The 19069-nt window shown below is 34.4% G+C and overlaps 1 protein-coding gene across 1 annotated transcript; it reads right to left on the bottom strand.

Moving 5' to 3' along the window:
* Positions 1–1369: 1369 nt before the first annotated feature.
* Positions 1370–17383, bottom strand: LOC110833538 (sugar transporter SWEET1). Its single transcript, XM_022071733.2, has 7 exons — positions 17260–17383; positions 15753–15841; positions 12618–12695; positions 11984–12107; positions 10269–10424; positions 8777–8896; positions 1370–6331 (listed from the first exon to the last, which is right to left on the bottom strand). Exons 2-7 carry the CDS (start codon positions 15827–15829, stop codon positions 6233–6235), a joined length of 654 nt encoding a protein of 217 aa, XP_021927425.1. The 5' UTR covers positions 15830–15841; positions 17260–17383; the 3' UTR covers positions 1370–6232.
* Positions 17384–19069: the final 1686 nt, after the last annotated feature.

Raw genomic sequence — 19069 nt, 5'->3', positions numbered from 1 at the left:
AGTTATACAGGAAATTCATCATGGAACACAATCTGTGTAAAACTGAGTTGTACTGGATGTTAGATATAAATAATCCAATGGGTATAAATGTATGATACATACAAAAGTCCCCCACTATCTTACTGCCAACTATACCTTCATATGACACATCCTGTTTTCAAAACTGAGTCTCTAGTTACCATGTCATAGCCATGCCATAACATCTGTCACAGCAGAAATATAATCTTGAATACCTATAATTAGTGTAATGTGAGTGTTACAACTGATGGAAAGAACAATCAAGATCCTACAAAACATCACACAGTGATGCTGCACTACAAAACCGAAGTATAATCTAATTATAACTGACAGATATAACCATTGTATGTAAATATCTAGGTTACAATATATTTAAATTTTTAATTTGTTTGATGTGTTGACATGATTAACTCTCCAGTGTAAATGACAGCACATTCCCTTCTGTTCAGTGTGTATTTACCAACGTTATTAGTACACACATTACTGAAATATAAGGAAAAAACCTTATGCACTACATTAATTGAATTGAATTTTTACTATAAACTACATTTCAGTAACATTAGAGATTACAGGAACAATATTAGGGCATATCTAGTGAAGTAAACCTTATGGATAAACACTACATTATGAAAATGTTCTTTGGAGCATGAAAATAAAGCTCTGTACTCTCTTATTGTTCATACTACACAGAGCTAAGTGGTGAGACACACTCCGGCTATCTTTACTCCTGGGAAAAGTGCTCAGAAATTGGAGGAGGCTGGATGGGACCCAAGAGCCATTCGACATACAGATTGCAACAAAAACTGCAATGCTTCTGTGATTCATCATGACACTTTACCGAGCTGAGAATTACTTAAGTCTGGTAAAGAACCTACTTTGGATGGACAGAAGTGAAAAAATTGGCATAGGAAAAGCTTCTGCACACAACAGTCAACCTTCTGATTTGAGTGTTGAATGTATGAGTTAACTGTAATATATTTATATTATTTTTCATTTTCCTCCATATTCTCAACATAATTTACTACAGAATTGCGTCGTTTCATTTTCTAAGTAGTTCTCCTAAAATAAATTACAATCCCCTATCAAGAGCATTCCTCTCCAAGGCTCTGTTGTTAACAAAACCTAACCTAACATACATACAGTCCTAATTTCTCCTACATCAAGCATCCATTTGTCACACAAGAGATGCCTTACCTGTTCACCTTAAAATGTCTCATTCCTCCTTTTATTGCAGCAACAATCCACTACTTAAAACAAGTGAATTCCAGGGAGAAACATAATTTCAGATGACAACATAACAAAAGATATGGAAAAGATCTGTCTTACACAAGATAAAATGCATTAAACAAACTACATTTCTTGTATTTTATTTTATTTAAAATATTTCAACAATATTATCATAAAATGGAATGAACCCATGGGAATCTCATTACTATTGTAAGACTATTAAAGGCACTTTAAATACATAAGTCTCACCAGCCAGTCTTGACATGATAAAACATACTTTCATAGAATGTGATAATACCTGACAAATAAATGAAATATTTTGATATCATATTTAAGAAGACTGTTTGTTAAAGGTGACTATGATATGAAAGGAAAAATAAATCAATAACTTTCCAAGGATTTTCTCTCCAAAGAAACAATTTTTGTGTTCATCATTTTTCTGCAACATGATGCATCAGTGACACAGTTGTATAAGCTTTTTGTATGGCCATGTGCCTGATTTTTAAAACAGAAAAATCTATAATTTTCCCAGTATTGTTATGCTAAAATGAACTTTTCTTTTCGCATGTACCATCGTTTCTATGACACATCACTTGGAAGAAATCAGATGGGCTGGGAGAGCAGATTTTTGCTATTAAACAGGTGTCCTCTCAAAGATTCCATTGTGTTAAAGATATTTTATTAACCAATAAAGATATGTAACAGTATGTGAGACAGAAATCAAGCATATCTCAAACAATTTTTGTTAGCATGTTACCGTTGTGTTCTTGCACAGATTCAATTGCACAAAAGTGTTCCTTATGTGATCAGCATCTTTAAAAAGATGGAGAGACTGCAAGTGAAACCACAGTGTGTGTTATGGCCAACTGAAGTTTGTTGTTCTTATGCAAAGGGCATTTTAACAAATGCACCACAGAGACCTACAGACAGAACCATCAAGATGTATAAGAAGTACTGAAATACCAGTGGTGTTTTGAAGAAAAGAAAGCATGTTGGTCAGACAGAAACTTCAGATGTTGAACGCATATCATGTTCATTCTCAGGCAGCCAGAAGAACTCTGTGAAACAATGCAGCCAGGAACTGCACATATCACAAACAACTTTGTACAACAACTTGCATAAATGGCTATGTCCATACACATACAAACAAAATTTTTCAACAGACTAAGGAAGAAGACAAAATACTATGCTCTCATTTTTCTGCCTTTGTTCTGAATCGTCTAGCAGACAATATGTATTGCCTGAAAAAAGTTATTTTCATGAATGAAGCCCCTTTTCACACTGGCGGTGGTAAACAGGCATACCTGCTTCATATTGGGAACTGAGAATCCCACAGAAATTATCCAGCATGTCCATGACTGCAAAATTAATGTCTAGTGTGGGTCGCTACATAACATACTCATAAGACCCTTTTCTTTGCTGAAGCTACTGTTAATGCTATCATCTATCATTGGCATGCTTGAGATATACACCATCCTACAGCTGGAGGGATTAAAATTCTTCTAAATGAGAGTGTTCTTCCCCATTACAACAAGAGTTGATGAAGCACTTGATGTGAGATTCCCTGGTTAGTGAACTGGAAGGGGAAGTCCACAGAGTCTAATTTCATCCTGTGGGGTTATGTCAAGAGTGAAGTATATAGGCCTACTGGACAACACAAATGAACTCAAAATGCTGGGTACCTGCAGCTGTCGTTGCTGCTATACCAGAGATGTTAAGCTACGTCTGGTTTGAAATGAAGTTTCAGTTGGATGTCAGACATGTTACTACAGGAGTCATGGGAATTAACAAAAACTCCTTCACATAGACTTCATTTCTGTGTCAAATGCTACTATACATCTTTAATAGTTAATAATATATAGCTTCCTGAAACTATGGAACCTCTAAAAGGGCATCCTGTATATATGGAAGCCAAACATAAGTTACAATGTTTTATTATTTATATATTAAAGTTTTGAATAATTTGGCACATTTAACCCTTTCACACAAAGCAAAGATACACCAGTTGTTTATATGTTTCACTGATGCAACCAGAACACATCATACAAATATCACACTCAATTTATATCTAATGCAGCCCTGTCAATCACCTTAGGACCCCAAGCCTCTTTCAAGCATTCATAAAGAGTGTCAGGCAAAACATTATTACAAAATTATGGTATATAAAAAATAAACACTTTTTTGGCAGTCAAATACAATACTGTATTTACTAATATAATATCAGTCTTTAACCCATTATTTTTAACAATTAAACTAGGGGAGTGGGTCAATTTGTAGATTAATCCTTTAAACAGATTCTTGGTACTATGTAAAAAAAGCTTCATACATGACATTTGCTGTTATTTTCTGTAGCATACACCACTTTTTTCCAACTTTTATAGACTTGCTGCAAATGTTTCTCCATTAACTTAGTTATCTTGATGTCCCATCTCTGTCTGGCACCCTTAAATGCCACACTCTAAAACCATGAGTAATGAGTCACACCTAGCACTCTCACATGACTGGGATGTAACATCGTGTTTAATTAGCAGGTCTGTTTTGAGTAACCTCCATTCCACAGCAAGAAGCTATTTAGGAAAAGTACTGATGTTGGCATGCCACAGTGATTAATCTTCCAGAAGCAGTTAATAGAAATTTTTAGAACTCGTTAGTGTGAGTTCCTTGGGATTGACAGGGGCAGAGTTCTTGTGCAATCAGTAATTAGAACTAAATAACACACCACAATAGAATTATATGATAAAATAAATCTACACATTTCCTTCCCAAAAACAGGAGAGGGGGTATTATATTAAGAGGGACATTAGATGAATAAATACAGTATGTCACAACATGATCACAATTTTGGCCAACAAAATGAATGAGCATTTGGTAAGTTCTTTAACAGAATCAAATATCAATATTCAATGAGGAACCTGGCACTGCATCTCATCAACCAGTTTACTGGTGGAATGTACAAAGTCACAGCCATTTAAGTGCTTATCCATTCACATTTTACTGTGCCTTGTGATAATTTGTTTAAAGAACACAATCATTCAAATATATAAAAATGTTTCAATAGGAACAATGGACTAGATTCTGGGCCATGATAATTCTGACCCAAATTAGCAATTTGTTTTTAAATTAGAAGCATTTTTGTTTTCGTTTGTTTTCACAATAACTTGCATACATTTACTGTGGGCAACAAAAATATAATGTGGGTAATATTTGCTACACATTGGAAAGGCCCACCTGGTTAAAGGCATTTCTTGCAGTTTTATTTTTGCTGTAACACCTTTCAAACATGCAATTATCTTACTGCACTCAAAATATTTGATAGAACACCTTTGTCCACAACTCTCAGTGTTTGGTAGAGCAGTGAGAAGTTTAAATGCACATAAAAAAGCAAAATTTAATTAAAAAATAAAAGCAAAATACAATTTAGCTACGAATATCACATGGAGAGAAGACTGTGACCCTTTACTACAATTACTTACCACACTTCCCTAAAGCAATATGGCTTTAGTATTAAAACCTATATGAGCAGTTCCCTATGGAACAGTGTTTGTTGCATAATGAACAGATAACATTTTGTATTAATCAATACAGGAAGCACCTCATTTTGCACTTTAAAGGAAAAAACTACTTGAATCAATTATAAAAATTAATATCAAAATGAAGAAAAGGGGTACAGTATGCAAAGAATTAATTCATGCAATCAGGAATCTGATACATGTTATTAGTCTCCTAACTTTCCTACTGTCTTTTATCTACTCCTAGTCGCGGGACCCAACTTCGATAAAAAAACTTGTGATATGAAGATTGCTCTCTTCTGGGTTGTTGCGCTGTGTAGTCTGGTAGAAGTTTACCGACGTTTCAAACGTTCTTGTGATGATGGAGGTATCAAGGACCTCTAAAACGTCGGTAAACTTCTACCAGACTACATGGCGCATCAACCCAGAAGACAGCAATCTTTAGACTCACTGCCATGAATACCTCAAATTCAACTTGGCATTCATTTTGTATGTCTCTACTAGTCAGTGTTCCCAAAAAGTCCATTAACCTTTGAAAGCTGAATGGTAATTACATGTACTAGCTGCTTAACAATCATCGACTGCATTCTGTATTGATGGATTCTGTATGATTCTCACTGTAAACAAAGATTAATGATTTGAACAGCATTAATCAGTTGTTTGTAATGGTGAAGTGTTGTGTTTTCTTTGCGGTATGGACTAAATTCCTCAATATTATTTTGACGAGCTTCAGCTTCAAAGGGTTAAATACGTTGATTTCCCAACATAATGTCTGAAATATTATATGAAATCCTAGAAGGTTCCAATAATTTCAACTTAATTTCTGAATGATTACTTGCAATACACTTTCAGAAATATCATAATACTGAATATGGTGTACCAACTAAATTACTTTCTGAGTGGATAAAGCAAATTTGGCATTATCCAGTTTGGTATTCAAGATATTACAGTTCCTCATTGAATAAAAAAAAATTGTACCACTACTTACTAAATAATCCATAAAAATTGTGATAATTTCCATATTCCATATTTGGTTCCAAATATCTTCTGTACTTAAGAATATAAATTTAATAAAATTACGCTGTTATTGCTATAAAATTGTACATCAAGATTAACATTATATATATGTAATAACTGCATATTTATAACTTTAATATTTAACATTAAAATTATTTACAGTGAGGGTTGCATAAAATTGTTAAAAAATACAAGGTTCCTAAAATGCCATAAATAAATTGTTTCTTTAACCAAACTGTTTTCATTTTTGTGACCATAAAGGTGTGAAACATACATATTTCAGTATTTCATAATTGGAACATAAAATACTAACTGATAACAAAGTATTTCTTCTACTATTCTTCTCATTTTTGTAGTTTTACACCTTATAATTCTTAAGTTGGCTTTATGGTAATGGTAAAATGCTTTCCTCACTGTAATAGCCTTCAGTAAAACTTTAACAAAGTATTCTTAAAAAAGTATTACTGTTTCTTCTTATCCTTCTTTTGAGGCCTGCTGGGATAGATGGCAAACAGCGACAACTGAATAGAAAAGAGTGTAAAGCCCACTGCATTTTGGAACTGAAAAAAAAAGAGCAAAAGTTTCATTTAACTTGTATTTCCTGGTGACATGAACTGTTTCATGAGACACCAAATTCAGCTAGCTTTATGAAGAGTTATGTGCAAAACAGATTAACTATTTAGGAACAATACAATGTTGGGTATAAACTGGTGGAAGGCCTTATACATAATTACATCAAAAATAAGCTGATCACTTTAAAGTACAGTGAGATGTTGACAAAAGATAATGCTCAGCTTATAAACATTTCAAATTTAAAAATATTTTAGAGTATGTGTTTAGCTTCCTTGCAGAAACAAACAGAACCTGTTAGCATTTTTAGACAATGTTTCCTAGTACTCAGTCATTACATGATTTGTTGCTATTATAAGAAGTGATAGCAATAAAATTATGGTCATTTGAACAGCGAGCCAATTTATAACACAATTAATTAACAGGCAAACTTATGATTACTACTTAATATTTGATCATAAGAAACGGTTACCTGAGAAATATTAAAACAAAGCACTGACATAATGGGCATCATACATGAAATATTCAAACCCCCAACAAACAAAATAAAAATTAAATAAATAAAGCTTACAAGATTTTTAGGAATAAATATGTTGGTTTATGAAGATAAAACATGGATATTACACAAGAAGGACCTATTCCAACTACAATATGTGAATGACACTCATCAGAAAAATAATAGGTTATGCACTACTGGATTTAACACAAAAATACTGACATAATGAAGCAACTAAATACTCTGTGCATAAATTAATTTAAATAAGAGCACATTTCAAACTGGAAAAACTTGTTAATCAAAAGGATCAACAGTAAAATGATACAGTATCAAACCAGGCAACCAAAATCAAAAACGCTGAGAACAAAGGAACAAGAAATTTAGTTTACTTCATGCAAGATAAAAATAATCACCACAGACACTAAGCAAAGGAAATATGAAGATAAAGGAGATTAATTGAAAGACTATGGATAAAGACCTTTGCAAAAGCCAAAGAACACAAAATATTTTGAACACCCTTAATCTTCCAGGTTTATTGGGTTTTTGCACTTTATCCATCGCCCAAGGTTAAAATGTGCACGACGTTTCAAATATGGGATCCATTTTTGTCTTCAGGAGTATGGGGCAGGGTCACCTACTCTGTTGGGTCCATTAGAAAGATCTAGTCTCAATCACTGGACAACCTGGGTCAGAATAGAAACATAAGTGTAAACACCTCAGATCAGGTTCTGTTGACCAGAGACAATAAAAAGATATATAAATGAGATTTATGAAAAAGGTATAAAAGTAAAAGACTAAAACTAAAAAGGAGGAGGAAATAAAATACATCAAACCAAGACAGAGTAGATGCCCCTGCCCCATATACCTGAAGACCAAAACGGATTTGGTTTTTGAAACGTCATGCGCGTTTTAACCTTGGACGACGGACGAAGTCCAAAAACCCAATAAACCTGACTTTATCACACCATCGTCAGAACCGTACAGAATCCAATCCTTAATCTTCTTTTTATTTAGTAGGTGTGCAGAGTATCTCTGCTTCAACTTGCCAATATGCCTTCCACATTTACAGTCACAAAAACAAACTGATCAAGAACTAAGTTCTTCACTAACATTTCACATGGTTGAAGATGGCTGTATTCTTGGATATTGCACCCTAAAGTCTAATAGAATTTAACCAGTTTTCAGAGGTTGGTTTACATTTCAATCAAAAGCCCTTCAACATGCATATCTAGAGTGAACTACATCACTGCCCCTCGTTCTCACCATTTCATTCTAGACAAACATGAAACCTTAATCAGCTGCATAATCACGAACACCACAAATGAAAGCCCTTATTTTTTGTGCTTGTAGAAAGCAGGACCAGCAGACAGCACAGGAACAAAATGTGCCTGCTGAATATCTGTAGTTATGAGAGTAATTCTGCTTTTCTTCTTCTGTGACTCTTGTAACATTCTTTTACAATTTGTCTGCTTTCAGTAAATAGTCCTGTTGTTCTTTAGGAAATCTGAAGCCAATGTTTTAATGTGAACAGAAAAATCTCCAGTTCCTGTCTGAAATTACAGTAGTTGTACCTTGTTCATGGCATAAAGTGTGTTGAACAACTCTCAACAGTAAGGTCACAGCAGTTTAGGTACATCTTATTAAGATTTTGCATCCTCAAGTAACGTGACTGATACTCTAAAATCAATCTGATATGTTCATGCATTTTCTCCATACTTCCACCTGGGCTTGCTTAGTTTAGTTTAATCATTCTCATGCCACTTGTGGCAAATTTTCATAATTAGTAGATCATGCGGAAACCTTAATACCAGGTGGAACATCTGCTGCTTCAGTTTCATCAACTTCATAGCACATAACACTTTTCGTTGTGAGACTGTTAAGACTAAGAATTTCTCTTAAGCACGGTAAAAGAAGAAAGAAACACACATAAAAGTCTTACCTGAATGAATGAGTTTTTAATTATTATACCATACAGAAGCCACAAAAATGTAACTACAGTTCCTGATAATATCAGAGGGAACGGCAGCATTTCAGTACTCTTTGTCCGAATCACATCTCCCTGCAAATAAACATTATTCATTTACCACGGCTTCATTCTTTCCCTGAAACCAGGAAATTATCATGAGATCTCACTAAGTAGGATTGTGCTTTGCCATGGGCATGGGGGCTGTTCGAAGATAAGAAGAACAAGAAACCATATCAAATTAGCTGATGGTTGTAGTGCAAAGGTCACTTAGAAGCCCACACCATTTATTTCCTTTACACTTATATTTGCATTACTAGGGTTTCTGCATTCATTGAGACATGTATTAATCAATAATAAGAACCATTCCATTTAGTCACATGCTGTCAGTGTGGTTCATTTGAAATCCGCCTGTGCCAACTGAGAGTAGAGTAACAGATAGTTGCTACACTAGATGTTTCCACCAAGGAGAAGCAACGTTAAAAGCCCTGATAAAAGCAGCAGTTTCCACAAGAGTTAACCTACAGTTCCCAAGAATCACTGCTTGAGCACACTCAATCCATGACATAATGGGGATTTGAACTTATGATCCAGCATATACAGGTAGCCCTCGATTTACGCCGGGGATGCGTTCCTGGATGAACCGGTGTAAATTGAAACTCTTTTATAGTGTAAATCAATGGGAAGTCAATGACATGCGTTCCCAGCACCCAAACACTGACGAGTAATATAATGATGGCATTACGTTTAAAGCTCTGAAATAACGTAAATAAAATAAAGGGAATTTAAAAAATATATTTTATACACTTACAATCGGCAATTCGTTGGTCCTCGCAATTGACTGCGATTCTTTCATGTGATTGAATGTACAGCCAGCTCTGCTGTTATGTAATAGTTGCAATCATGTAAGACGCCGACCTATAGAAAATCGCGTAGTAAAAATAACCCCGGTACCTCTGCAGAGATTAAATTAGTCCTTTGAAAGTTTAAAGTGCCAGGAATGGTATTGCATAAGAGCAAACTAGCATATGCAAAAGTTTGCATTTCACAAACAGCTTTTACCGATTCATCGATCTCATTGGAGCAAATTCGCATTAACGAAACATACGTAATTGCAGAGATGACTGCATTTATAATTTTTATTCAAAATCAGCAATGTGAGAATTACGATTTAGTATAAAAATCTGTATGAGATACATTGTAAAACGTTATAAATAATAGTGAAATATATTTTTTCCACTTTTTGACTTGCTGGTTTCAAAATCAGCGTTATTCTGAATCGGCACAAATCGAGCGTTACCTGTATTCAAAATGGATTTAATTTGACCAATACCATGTTAAAAATAAGTATAGGGACCCATAAACTTCCCTCAAGGTATACTTTGCTCAGAGTTACAGTAATACAGATCCTCACATCTTTACCTTTTGATAAGGGTAAGGAGAATATAATTTTGTTTCTATAACTTACCAATGAAAGGAGTGGAGAGGCAATTAAAAGCATGAAAAGCGTTGTGATGATTAATCCATACCGAAATTCCACAAAGTCAGGATTTTCCCAAAATACATAGGCAATTAAGGCAGCCACAAATGCTGTGGTGTAAAATATCTGCTTCTGCAATTCTCTCTAATTACAAAAATAAAACACTTTATTAGAAACATTCTTTTGTTATAAAATAAAACTATTATTTTCATACATGTCACTAGTCATTAGAAACTGTAACAACATAATTGTGCTGCTTTTACTTCTCTGGAGATTATAATAAGCCTCAGACAACTTTAAATAAAAGGTTTATAAGCTGCTAAAGAAATACATACTACCATCCAACCTTTGTCTGCCTCAGTCATATGGAAACTGCTGATATATTTCCAAGTAAATTAAAAATCAGCAGCAACCATAAGAATTTTTTTAATTTTAAAGGGTTATGATGATGGTGTGTTACACTCAGGATTACTATTTTCTCTTACTTACCTATCATCTGATATTCAAAAGAATGCACCATTTTAGAATTCTGTTTCCATCCTCAGGCAAAAAAGGAAGGGGCACCTACTTGGTTGGGTCCGTTAACCTCAGTTACTGGACTGGACAGTCAACCATACCACATATCACGCACCTACATTCTTCATCAATTATAATAACACACATGAAACGCAAATTAATTTTTTATTGTCATCACGCCATTGTTTTATGCTTTAGATATATGTGGGATTAACAACTGCTATTTTTAAAAACTTATCAAAGTTCTAAACATATATCTACTGCTCTCACATCTAAGTCTGAATGGTTGTCTCGAAGTTACACTTTCATCCCTGAGGATGGAGGCAGAGAGAGTTCCTGAAATGTAGAAAATTAATTCCATGCTCACACAGCTAATCATTTGAAACGGTACAAGAATGTGTGGAGCACCCCTGTATAGGCCTCCACATGTGCATGTGCACATGTGTATGCACACACAATTTAAGGTCCACAGCTGAACCTAGTACAATATCAAAATATGTGTGTATACGTGTCACGCTGCACCACTAAGGTCCTAAAAACAATGCAAATAAAGTAAGTGACCTCACGGTGTGGTACCTGTGCTTAGTGAACTGTTCTAAAAGCAGATAAAACCTTTAAAAGGAAATAAATTAGCTGTAGGTAGATACATGGAATTAAAAAAGGGAAGAAAGAAATGCATACTTGATTTTTTGGAAGGAAAATCTCTTTTAAAACCATGAAGAGCTGCCCACATACCATACAGAAAATAATAGAAAATATACGTGTGATGTCACGCTCTTTTGATTACAGGACCTGAATTTAATGAAAGTACATAATAATATGGTAAATCCGTGCATAATGTGACAGTTACAAGACCATGTGCCCATTACAGTGTACGCTGTTTACAAAATTTACATATTAGAAATATGTGTAGAAGGTTAATCTAAAACACATACACTTAATAAATACTGAATACGTATGTGATCTATAAAATAAATAGCAATTTAAAAATTTCAATACAGTTTATTTTAAGAAAAACTATGGTACTATAGGTAGTCATGGATGTAATTCCACACAAAGATTACAATGCATCATTTTATATGGACAAAGAAATGCACAAGATCTGTCCATTCATGTTATACACTTCATAGAAAGAACACAGTACATGTTGAAATTTAAATGTATGAGAACATTAGAATTCAGCTTACCTTATTCTCAGAATATATATAATAGCACAAAAGATACCCCAAGTTAAGAGTAACACCAACTATATTCACACGGGTCATGGCCGGATCATTCAAGATATTGCTGTATTGCATCATTAGAATTCCCCTGCAGGAAATGAAGCAACCATTAGACCATTCTTTCTTTTCTCTGAAGCAATTATAGAGGATGGGATTATATACTAAGCCCTACATCACTACCTGAGATTTCTGCTTATGCCGACAAGTAGGATAACTAATGAATGTTTTGATCATTTTTTTACATCCCGCTACATGCCTATGCAGGCGCTTGTGGGGAGTGGAGGTACAGCTCCTACTCTTTCTTGACCTCGGCACTGAATGGGGGTGAGTGATTAGCATCACGCCCCAGCTACGCTTTACTCCCAAGAAAGAACACCTGTACCCATCGGACAGGAGGCTTGGTGGGCCCCAGAGCCGGTCTGGACGCAGAGGCCAGAGGAAAAATCCTCTACCCCTGTTGGGGAACGAACCCCAGTCATCCAGCCCATAGCTAGTCACTGTACTGACTCAGCTATCCCAGCTCATGTTTTATCATATTGCTTAATCATAATTATTTAAAAAGCAAAAATCTTACTAGTGTTGATTACTCTATACTCACATTGCAGAACCACCAATAAACGGTGCACCAGACACATTTTCTGTTGATCCTTTCTTCACAATATCTTTGCAAATAAACCTGAAACAATAAATACTTAATCATGCTACAGAAACTAACTGTGCGAAGCAAAGTCTTTCTTAAGAAGCTTACGGTCACTCAGTTTGTCAAGAGATTCCCTGCCTTTTATGGAATCCAAAAGTTCACTACCATGTTCACAACAGCCCAACATGGTCCATGCCCTAAGTCAGATAAATCCAGTCCACAAACTTCCACTCTATTTATTTAATATCAATTTTAATATCATTCCATCTATACCGAGGTCTTCAGAGTGATCTCTTCCCTTCACATTTTTCTGATCAAAATTCTGTCCACATTTTGCATGCTACATATGATATACTTTATTTTCAAAAACATATTCCAATTGAAAAAAGGTCATATTACCTGTCTCATTCTCAGAATTTACCCCACAAATAAAACTAAGATGAGGTGAACAGCTCTGATATTAACATGAGAATCTGTGGATTACTTCAAATCTCTTCAAGCAGATATTCATTCCATACATCAGTGGTGTGATGATAATAATATGGAACTTAACACAGAGAAAACCAAAATTATATCGTTCAAACGTAAAACCAACAGTATTCATTTTAATTACTTTGTTAGTAACATTTTAATCTTGTATACTAATTGTATAAAAGATCTTGGTGTTTTCTTAGACAGTAAACTATATTTTCATTGTCATGTAAATTTTGTTCATTTTCAGGCACTAAGGACCTTGGGGCTTATTCGTTTTATTACATATAATTCTTCCTCTTTAGACAGTCTTGTTGTTTTGTATAATGCTTTAATTAGGTCAAAGCTTGAGTATGCCTTGGTCGTATGGAATAATCTTACACAGGCAGATTCTAATAAATTAGAAAATATTGAAAGGAAATTTGCCACTTTGTGCAATTACCGATTTTTTTCAGTTTAATATCACACATAAATATGAATTGATTTTAACTACTTTAAGTTTCAGAACACTTTATTCCAGACGACGGCATTTCAACGCTTTATTTCTTATTAATGTATTTAAGGGCAAAATAAATTGCAGTTCCATCATGGAAACTGTTGGTATTCATGTGCCGTCAAGGCAAATAAGAGAATTTTCTATGTTTAGTGTGTGCAGTGTGCTTAGACACAGTCCTTCAGCCAGGTGTGTCATTGCTGCAAATGACGTTTGTAAATTTTTGGATGTATTTGGCATAAACATTGTTTCTTTTGAGGGCACTTTCTCAATAAGAGAAATGATCTAGAGAGTGGTCTAGACGGGTGATCTAGCTTGGTTATTTGTTTTATTTTGATTATTGCTTTTATTTTGTTTTAGTATTTTTTTAGTGTTTTACATTTATATTAGTGTTTACATTGGTAGTTTATTTGTTTTTATATTTATTTGTATTTTTTGTTGTACTTTTGTATTAATGTTTGCCTGTCATAGGCTCTTTGCTGTTGGCAAACACTCTAATAAAGGAATTGAACTGAATTATCAGTGTTTGCCTGTTATTGGTTTCTTTCTGTTGGCAAACACTTAAATAAATAATTTTAATTGAACTGAATTTCCAATTCAATTAACAATTATGTGCAGCCTTCTTCCTTTGCAATATGTTCTACAATTTGTGTCAATTCTCAAACATATAACCCACTCATATAAGATCTAATCCAAGCACTGTTCTTCTTTAACTGAACATATCAGAGTCCTTCACTCACTACTGTGGTTACCCACATTATCATATTTTATATATTCTGATTAGTCCTCTTCAAAACTACCCTACAAAATAAATTCACACAAGGACAAGTGCCCCTAAATGAAATTAAATTTGACAAAGTATGATTATAAGATATCAAGAAAAAATAACTGATGCTCTTCTGTGGTGAAATACCAAGATAAACTAGCATCAGACAGTTAAAACAGATGATACACTTAATTTTACATAATTTACATTCTATAAATTCTACATAGTCATTCCAGAGTAAATTTAAAATATAATTATGCATGACACTTTTGAAACTATGTAAATCATTAACAGTCTGCTGTTAATTTATATTTATGAATCCATCAACAGAATACAGAGTGTGTTAACTTCAATCATCTCTACCTCCTCCCTCTGCACAAAGGAGCTGTGGTAAAAATAATGACCCTTGAAATATCAACTGTAAAACTGCTACTGTACAAATTATATCAGTATTAAAATGAATAAAATAAAAACCTATATTTTATCTAACAAACATGACATCAAAATTTGCAGTGCCAAAAATCATATTTACTGCAATGAAGGTATAGATAAGGCATGATGTGCATAGACGACCAACCCACTAAGATCAATATCATGCATGATGTGCTAGTGCATCATATACATTCAAGTTTAAAGAAAATTAAGCAATTTAAAGAAACAGAAGAATAAAAACAGAATTGGTTAAAGAAGCAGAGACATTTTATGGCAAGCAGGAGACTGTAAGAAACTGAACAGCAAAAGTAGATGAGATTACAGCAAAACAAACAAAGAATAGAAACACAATAAATAAAAAGAAAAGCACCAGAAAACTAGAGCAAAGAAAACCAGAGAAACAAATGTGAAGAAAAGATTGCAAGAACTGGAAGATGAAAGTATACTAAAGTAGCTAAGAGAAATGGGTAGCAAAACATTACAAAAAACAGAAGATAAAAAAGACTTCAGACTTTAGAAAAAACAAAAAATAATGGCAAGGAAACCATCATAAAGAACAGACACTGAAAGAAAAACTGCCACATGATTATTATAACTGGGATTTCCATTTGAAGTGATTTTGTAAAAAATTTCTAGCCTATACCTCAAAGTTTCCAGTTTAATATTATTTTTAAATAAAAAGACAGTTACCCATGGATTCCACTAGTGGAATAATTATGACAGAATTACAGATTTCTCAAATCAGATCTATAAAATGCAACTGATAAGCATATGTCAAAATAATGAGCTACATGGGAACACCCTCTCCAAAATAAATGTAAAATACTTATTCAGAGATATAAGACAAAAAGGAAAAGCGTTAAAATTATGAAAAGATTCAAAACAACACAGATCACATCAACTGGATGACGTTAAATAAATGTATACTCACATTCCTGCAAAAAACTGAGCAGTGGTCATAATGCTAGCTGCCGTGGCAACAACATCCTTATAATCTTCTAGTGCCATTGTTTCTTTAATCTGTAAGAAAAAAAGCAAGTTAAAGAATGCATTTTAGTAAGCATAAATACCTAAAAAAATGGGTCATTAATGTTAAGATGTCCTTGTGATTGATACAGAAACTTCACATTCTTAGGACTGAATTAAAAGTCATAAAGTTCTATAAAAAGTATTCAAAATCAGTATGACACATTTTGATTCTTAATGTGGTACGAATGATGATGAGGAAGTACTTTTGGTTTTTACACCACGTAGACTCATAGGTTGATACCAGGTCCACAGACCAATCCCTGCAAGTGGTATGGTATACATTAGCCAAATTGTATATGTGATTGCGAAAAGGGTCAAAGGGTACCACTGACACATTTGTCTTTATAACCCTGAGAACTGCTGTGGCATGGCACAACACAACATTAACCTGGGCCACTTTATCCAGTTGCAGATAAAAGACTCAAATAGGCAGGATGGCTTCTCCCCATGTAGGTCATGGAAGCCTCCCATTCATACCCTGAAGAAATGTAAACAGGATCTCACCAAGAATATGGTGTCCTCTGGTTGGCCCTGATAAATATTGAATCTTTCTCTCACTTTGTACCCAGTCCCCACCACCTGTTACCTGCTTGGAGACTACCTTCTGGCTTGGACCATTTCCTTTCAACCCTATTTTCTTGATTGGCCTACTCCCTCAGCCTTCCCCTTCTCTTGTCTTATATACATCCCTCCACTTCCCTATTCAAATGTCTCAACAAGCAGTTTCAAACTAGTGAGCTACACTAACTCAGAATTTCTATGCTTTTCCTCATTTCTAAGATGAATGTCCATGTGAAATTCAAAGGAGGCACAGCCTACCTACATCAGGACATTGGAGGCCATCAGTTAAAATTACTATCCTACCCCAATTTGCTGACACCTTCAGCCAAAGTCATCCAACCCTTCTGGATTCAACTACCAGATATCCACCAACCAAAGTTCTCTTAGCAACTGATACATTCCCTGATGTGATCACCCTCCCACAAGTAGGAGCATGCCCTAGTCTGCACATATCAAGACCTTCAACCAAGCCAACAATCCCATTAGTATATCATATCCACAGTTATAATTTAGACGGCAGGAATGGTTTAACCTAGGAAGTGACGTCTTACGCTCTGCCTTTAGTTAACTTTCTGGTTGTTGGATTGTTCAGCATCGGCATTTCAGCCCTGAAGATGAAGACAGCATATTTATACGAAACGTTCGCATCCACCTACTAGTCTACACCGCGTCAATACCCAAAGAACATCAAAGTCAGAATGTAGCTTATGTTGTAAAAATATACCAAAATTACGTAATAATAAACATGATTTTATGTTAATCGTAAGGGAAACGCAAATATCTGAAACATATTTCATTACTGAACAAATAAATAAAACTAACATCAGATACGACATACTACAACTTACCAATAAAAAAATTGTTATCACAAATTATGCATACACCTTTTCATAAGTTAACCAACACAGCCACGACTGAACACAGCCAAATTAATTTAATCTCCTCAATCATACCACAATTATTACCAACATCAGTAACTCAATGTTGTAAGTTGGCAACGTACATTACGTAATTGTTATCCTGCTATCTTCCCGCAGTGGCATTAAACTACTGGAAAACGTTTCGTCGGCAGCAGCCACTGCCCATAGCTCAGTAGGTAAAAACTACTACTGAACTAGCACAATTCTTCCCAGTCGCAAAAAGATAATTTAAATGGTGAACAGGTCGTAGTACATAGGAAAACACCAGAGTGGAGGCCTTAGACATCTCAAGTGTGAAAACTGGGGTGCTCATGATGATGAAGATGTCAGTGCTGTTTTGTTTATGTTTGATCCTTTGAAGCCGAAACTCATCTAAATAATATTTAAGAATTCAGTCCGTACCGCAAAGAAAACAACTCTTCACAATTAGAGATCAGTTAACGCTGTTTAAAGAGCTAATCGATGAATTAAAAAAACAAAAATAAATAAATTAAAGATAGCTAATTTGGAAGGCAAATTAACAAATAACTGCTTTAGGAAAGAACGATACGTTTTTCAGTCTGACAGTGAAAGAAAGCACACGAGGCAGTCCGAGATAAAGAGGTAATGAATATCATGGGATGAGACTGTGGAGAGGCTTCTTGAAAGTTGTAGATGATTAATTAGTACATTTACAAGCATATCACCTGTGGTGGATATTGAAACCTGTCAACATATAGTCAATCCAAAATTGATCATAAATTATGCTGTACTTAACCTTCAAAGGGCCACTGCATAATTCAAGACACAGTAATGTTATCTTTAATTGGCCCACTGTGTACTTTAAGAAAAAGCACACATCACATCAGCTAATATGGATTTTTGTTCACCATATTGATTCTAATGAACAAAAATATTGTTGGTCAACTGTAGAAGACTAACCTGCATAAATTTTATCAAAAGGGCCCCTTGCTTTTGTTTTATAAACATTTTTACACAGGCTTCCTTAAAAACTAGCAGCTATACTCTAACATTCAAATGAAAATTGAGCACAAGGTTGTATAGTATTTCAATAACATGATTTGAAATGGGCACAAGTAATACTGATTCTGACAAGTGGACCTCTGAAATTCAGATGTTAACTTTCATAAATTTGTTGGATGAACACAAGATTTTTACAGTGCAGTTCCAAGCACACACATATTCATATTATAAAGCTTCACTTAAGAATGCAATGCAATCAAATATTTTTTGTTAGTAATTGTGCTGTCAAATTTAGTTTTTTGCTGAAACAAAAAATTCTTGAAGGTACACGTCATTTACTTGCACACTAATATGTGCCTGTTCTAATTTAGCAGTTCATTTCACTATACCTTGTGCATTGGAGTGGTCTAATGTTGTAACCACGTGCCTATACTTTTTTTAGATTAGTTTTCTCATTTACATAACACAATTTATTATCAATATATAAATAAAAATAATAGGGCTTTTGAAATGTGCCTGTTTCAGTGAGAAAATATGGTATCAGGACTGTATATAGGTCAGGAGAGAAGCTTGCAGATGAGGAGCCAACTGTTTGGAATAAATATTTTTTTGTTATTCAAAAAGAGAGCTAATTAGAATAACTTTACAGCTGATGTTACAAGGAGAGCAAAAGCAGTTTAAGGCAGTCACAGAGATTTATAGGAACCAGCGCTGGGAAGTGTTATAATGCGGCATCTGGTAATTCCTCTTCGATAGAATACTCCAAATTCTTCCC

Source organism: Zootermopsis nevadensis, unplaced genomic scaffold (assembly GCF_977971745.1).
Source record: "Zootermopsis nevadensis isolate Lab colony 2312 unplaced genomic scaffold, Znev_1.0 Znev_ptg000007l, whole genome shotgun sequence".
NCBI classification, from domain to species: domain Eukaryota; kingdom Metazoa; phylum Arthropoda; class Insecta; order Blattodea; family Termopsidae; genus Zootermopsis; species Zootermopsis nevadensis.
The sequence above is the reverse complement of the archived record's forward strand: the minus strand, read 5'-3'. Positions and strand labels throughout refer to the sequence as shown.

Excerpts from the sequence above, each read along its gene's own strand:
- LOC110833538 (XM_022071733.2), bottom strand. The coding sequence starts at position 15,829 with ATGGCACTAGAAGATTATAAGGATGTTGTTGCCACGGCAGCTAGCATT. Across the intron at positions 12,696-15,752 it reads GCTCAGTTTTTTGCAGGAAT|GTTTATTTGCAAAGATATTG; the intron begins GTGAGTATACAT and ends TTATTGTTTCAG. Across the intron at positions 6,332-8,776 it reads TTAAAAACTCATTCATTCAG|TTCCAAAATGCAGTGGGCTT; the intron begins GTAAGACTTTTA and ends TTTTTTTTTCAG.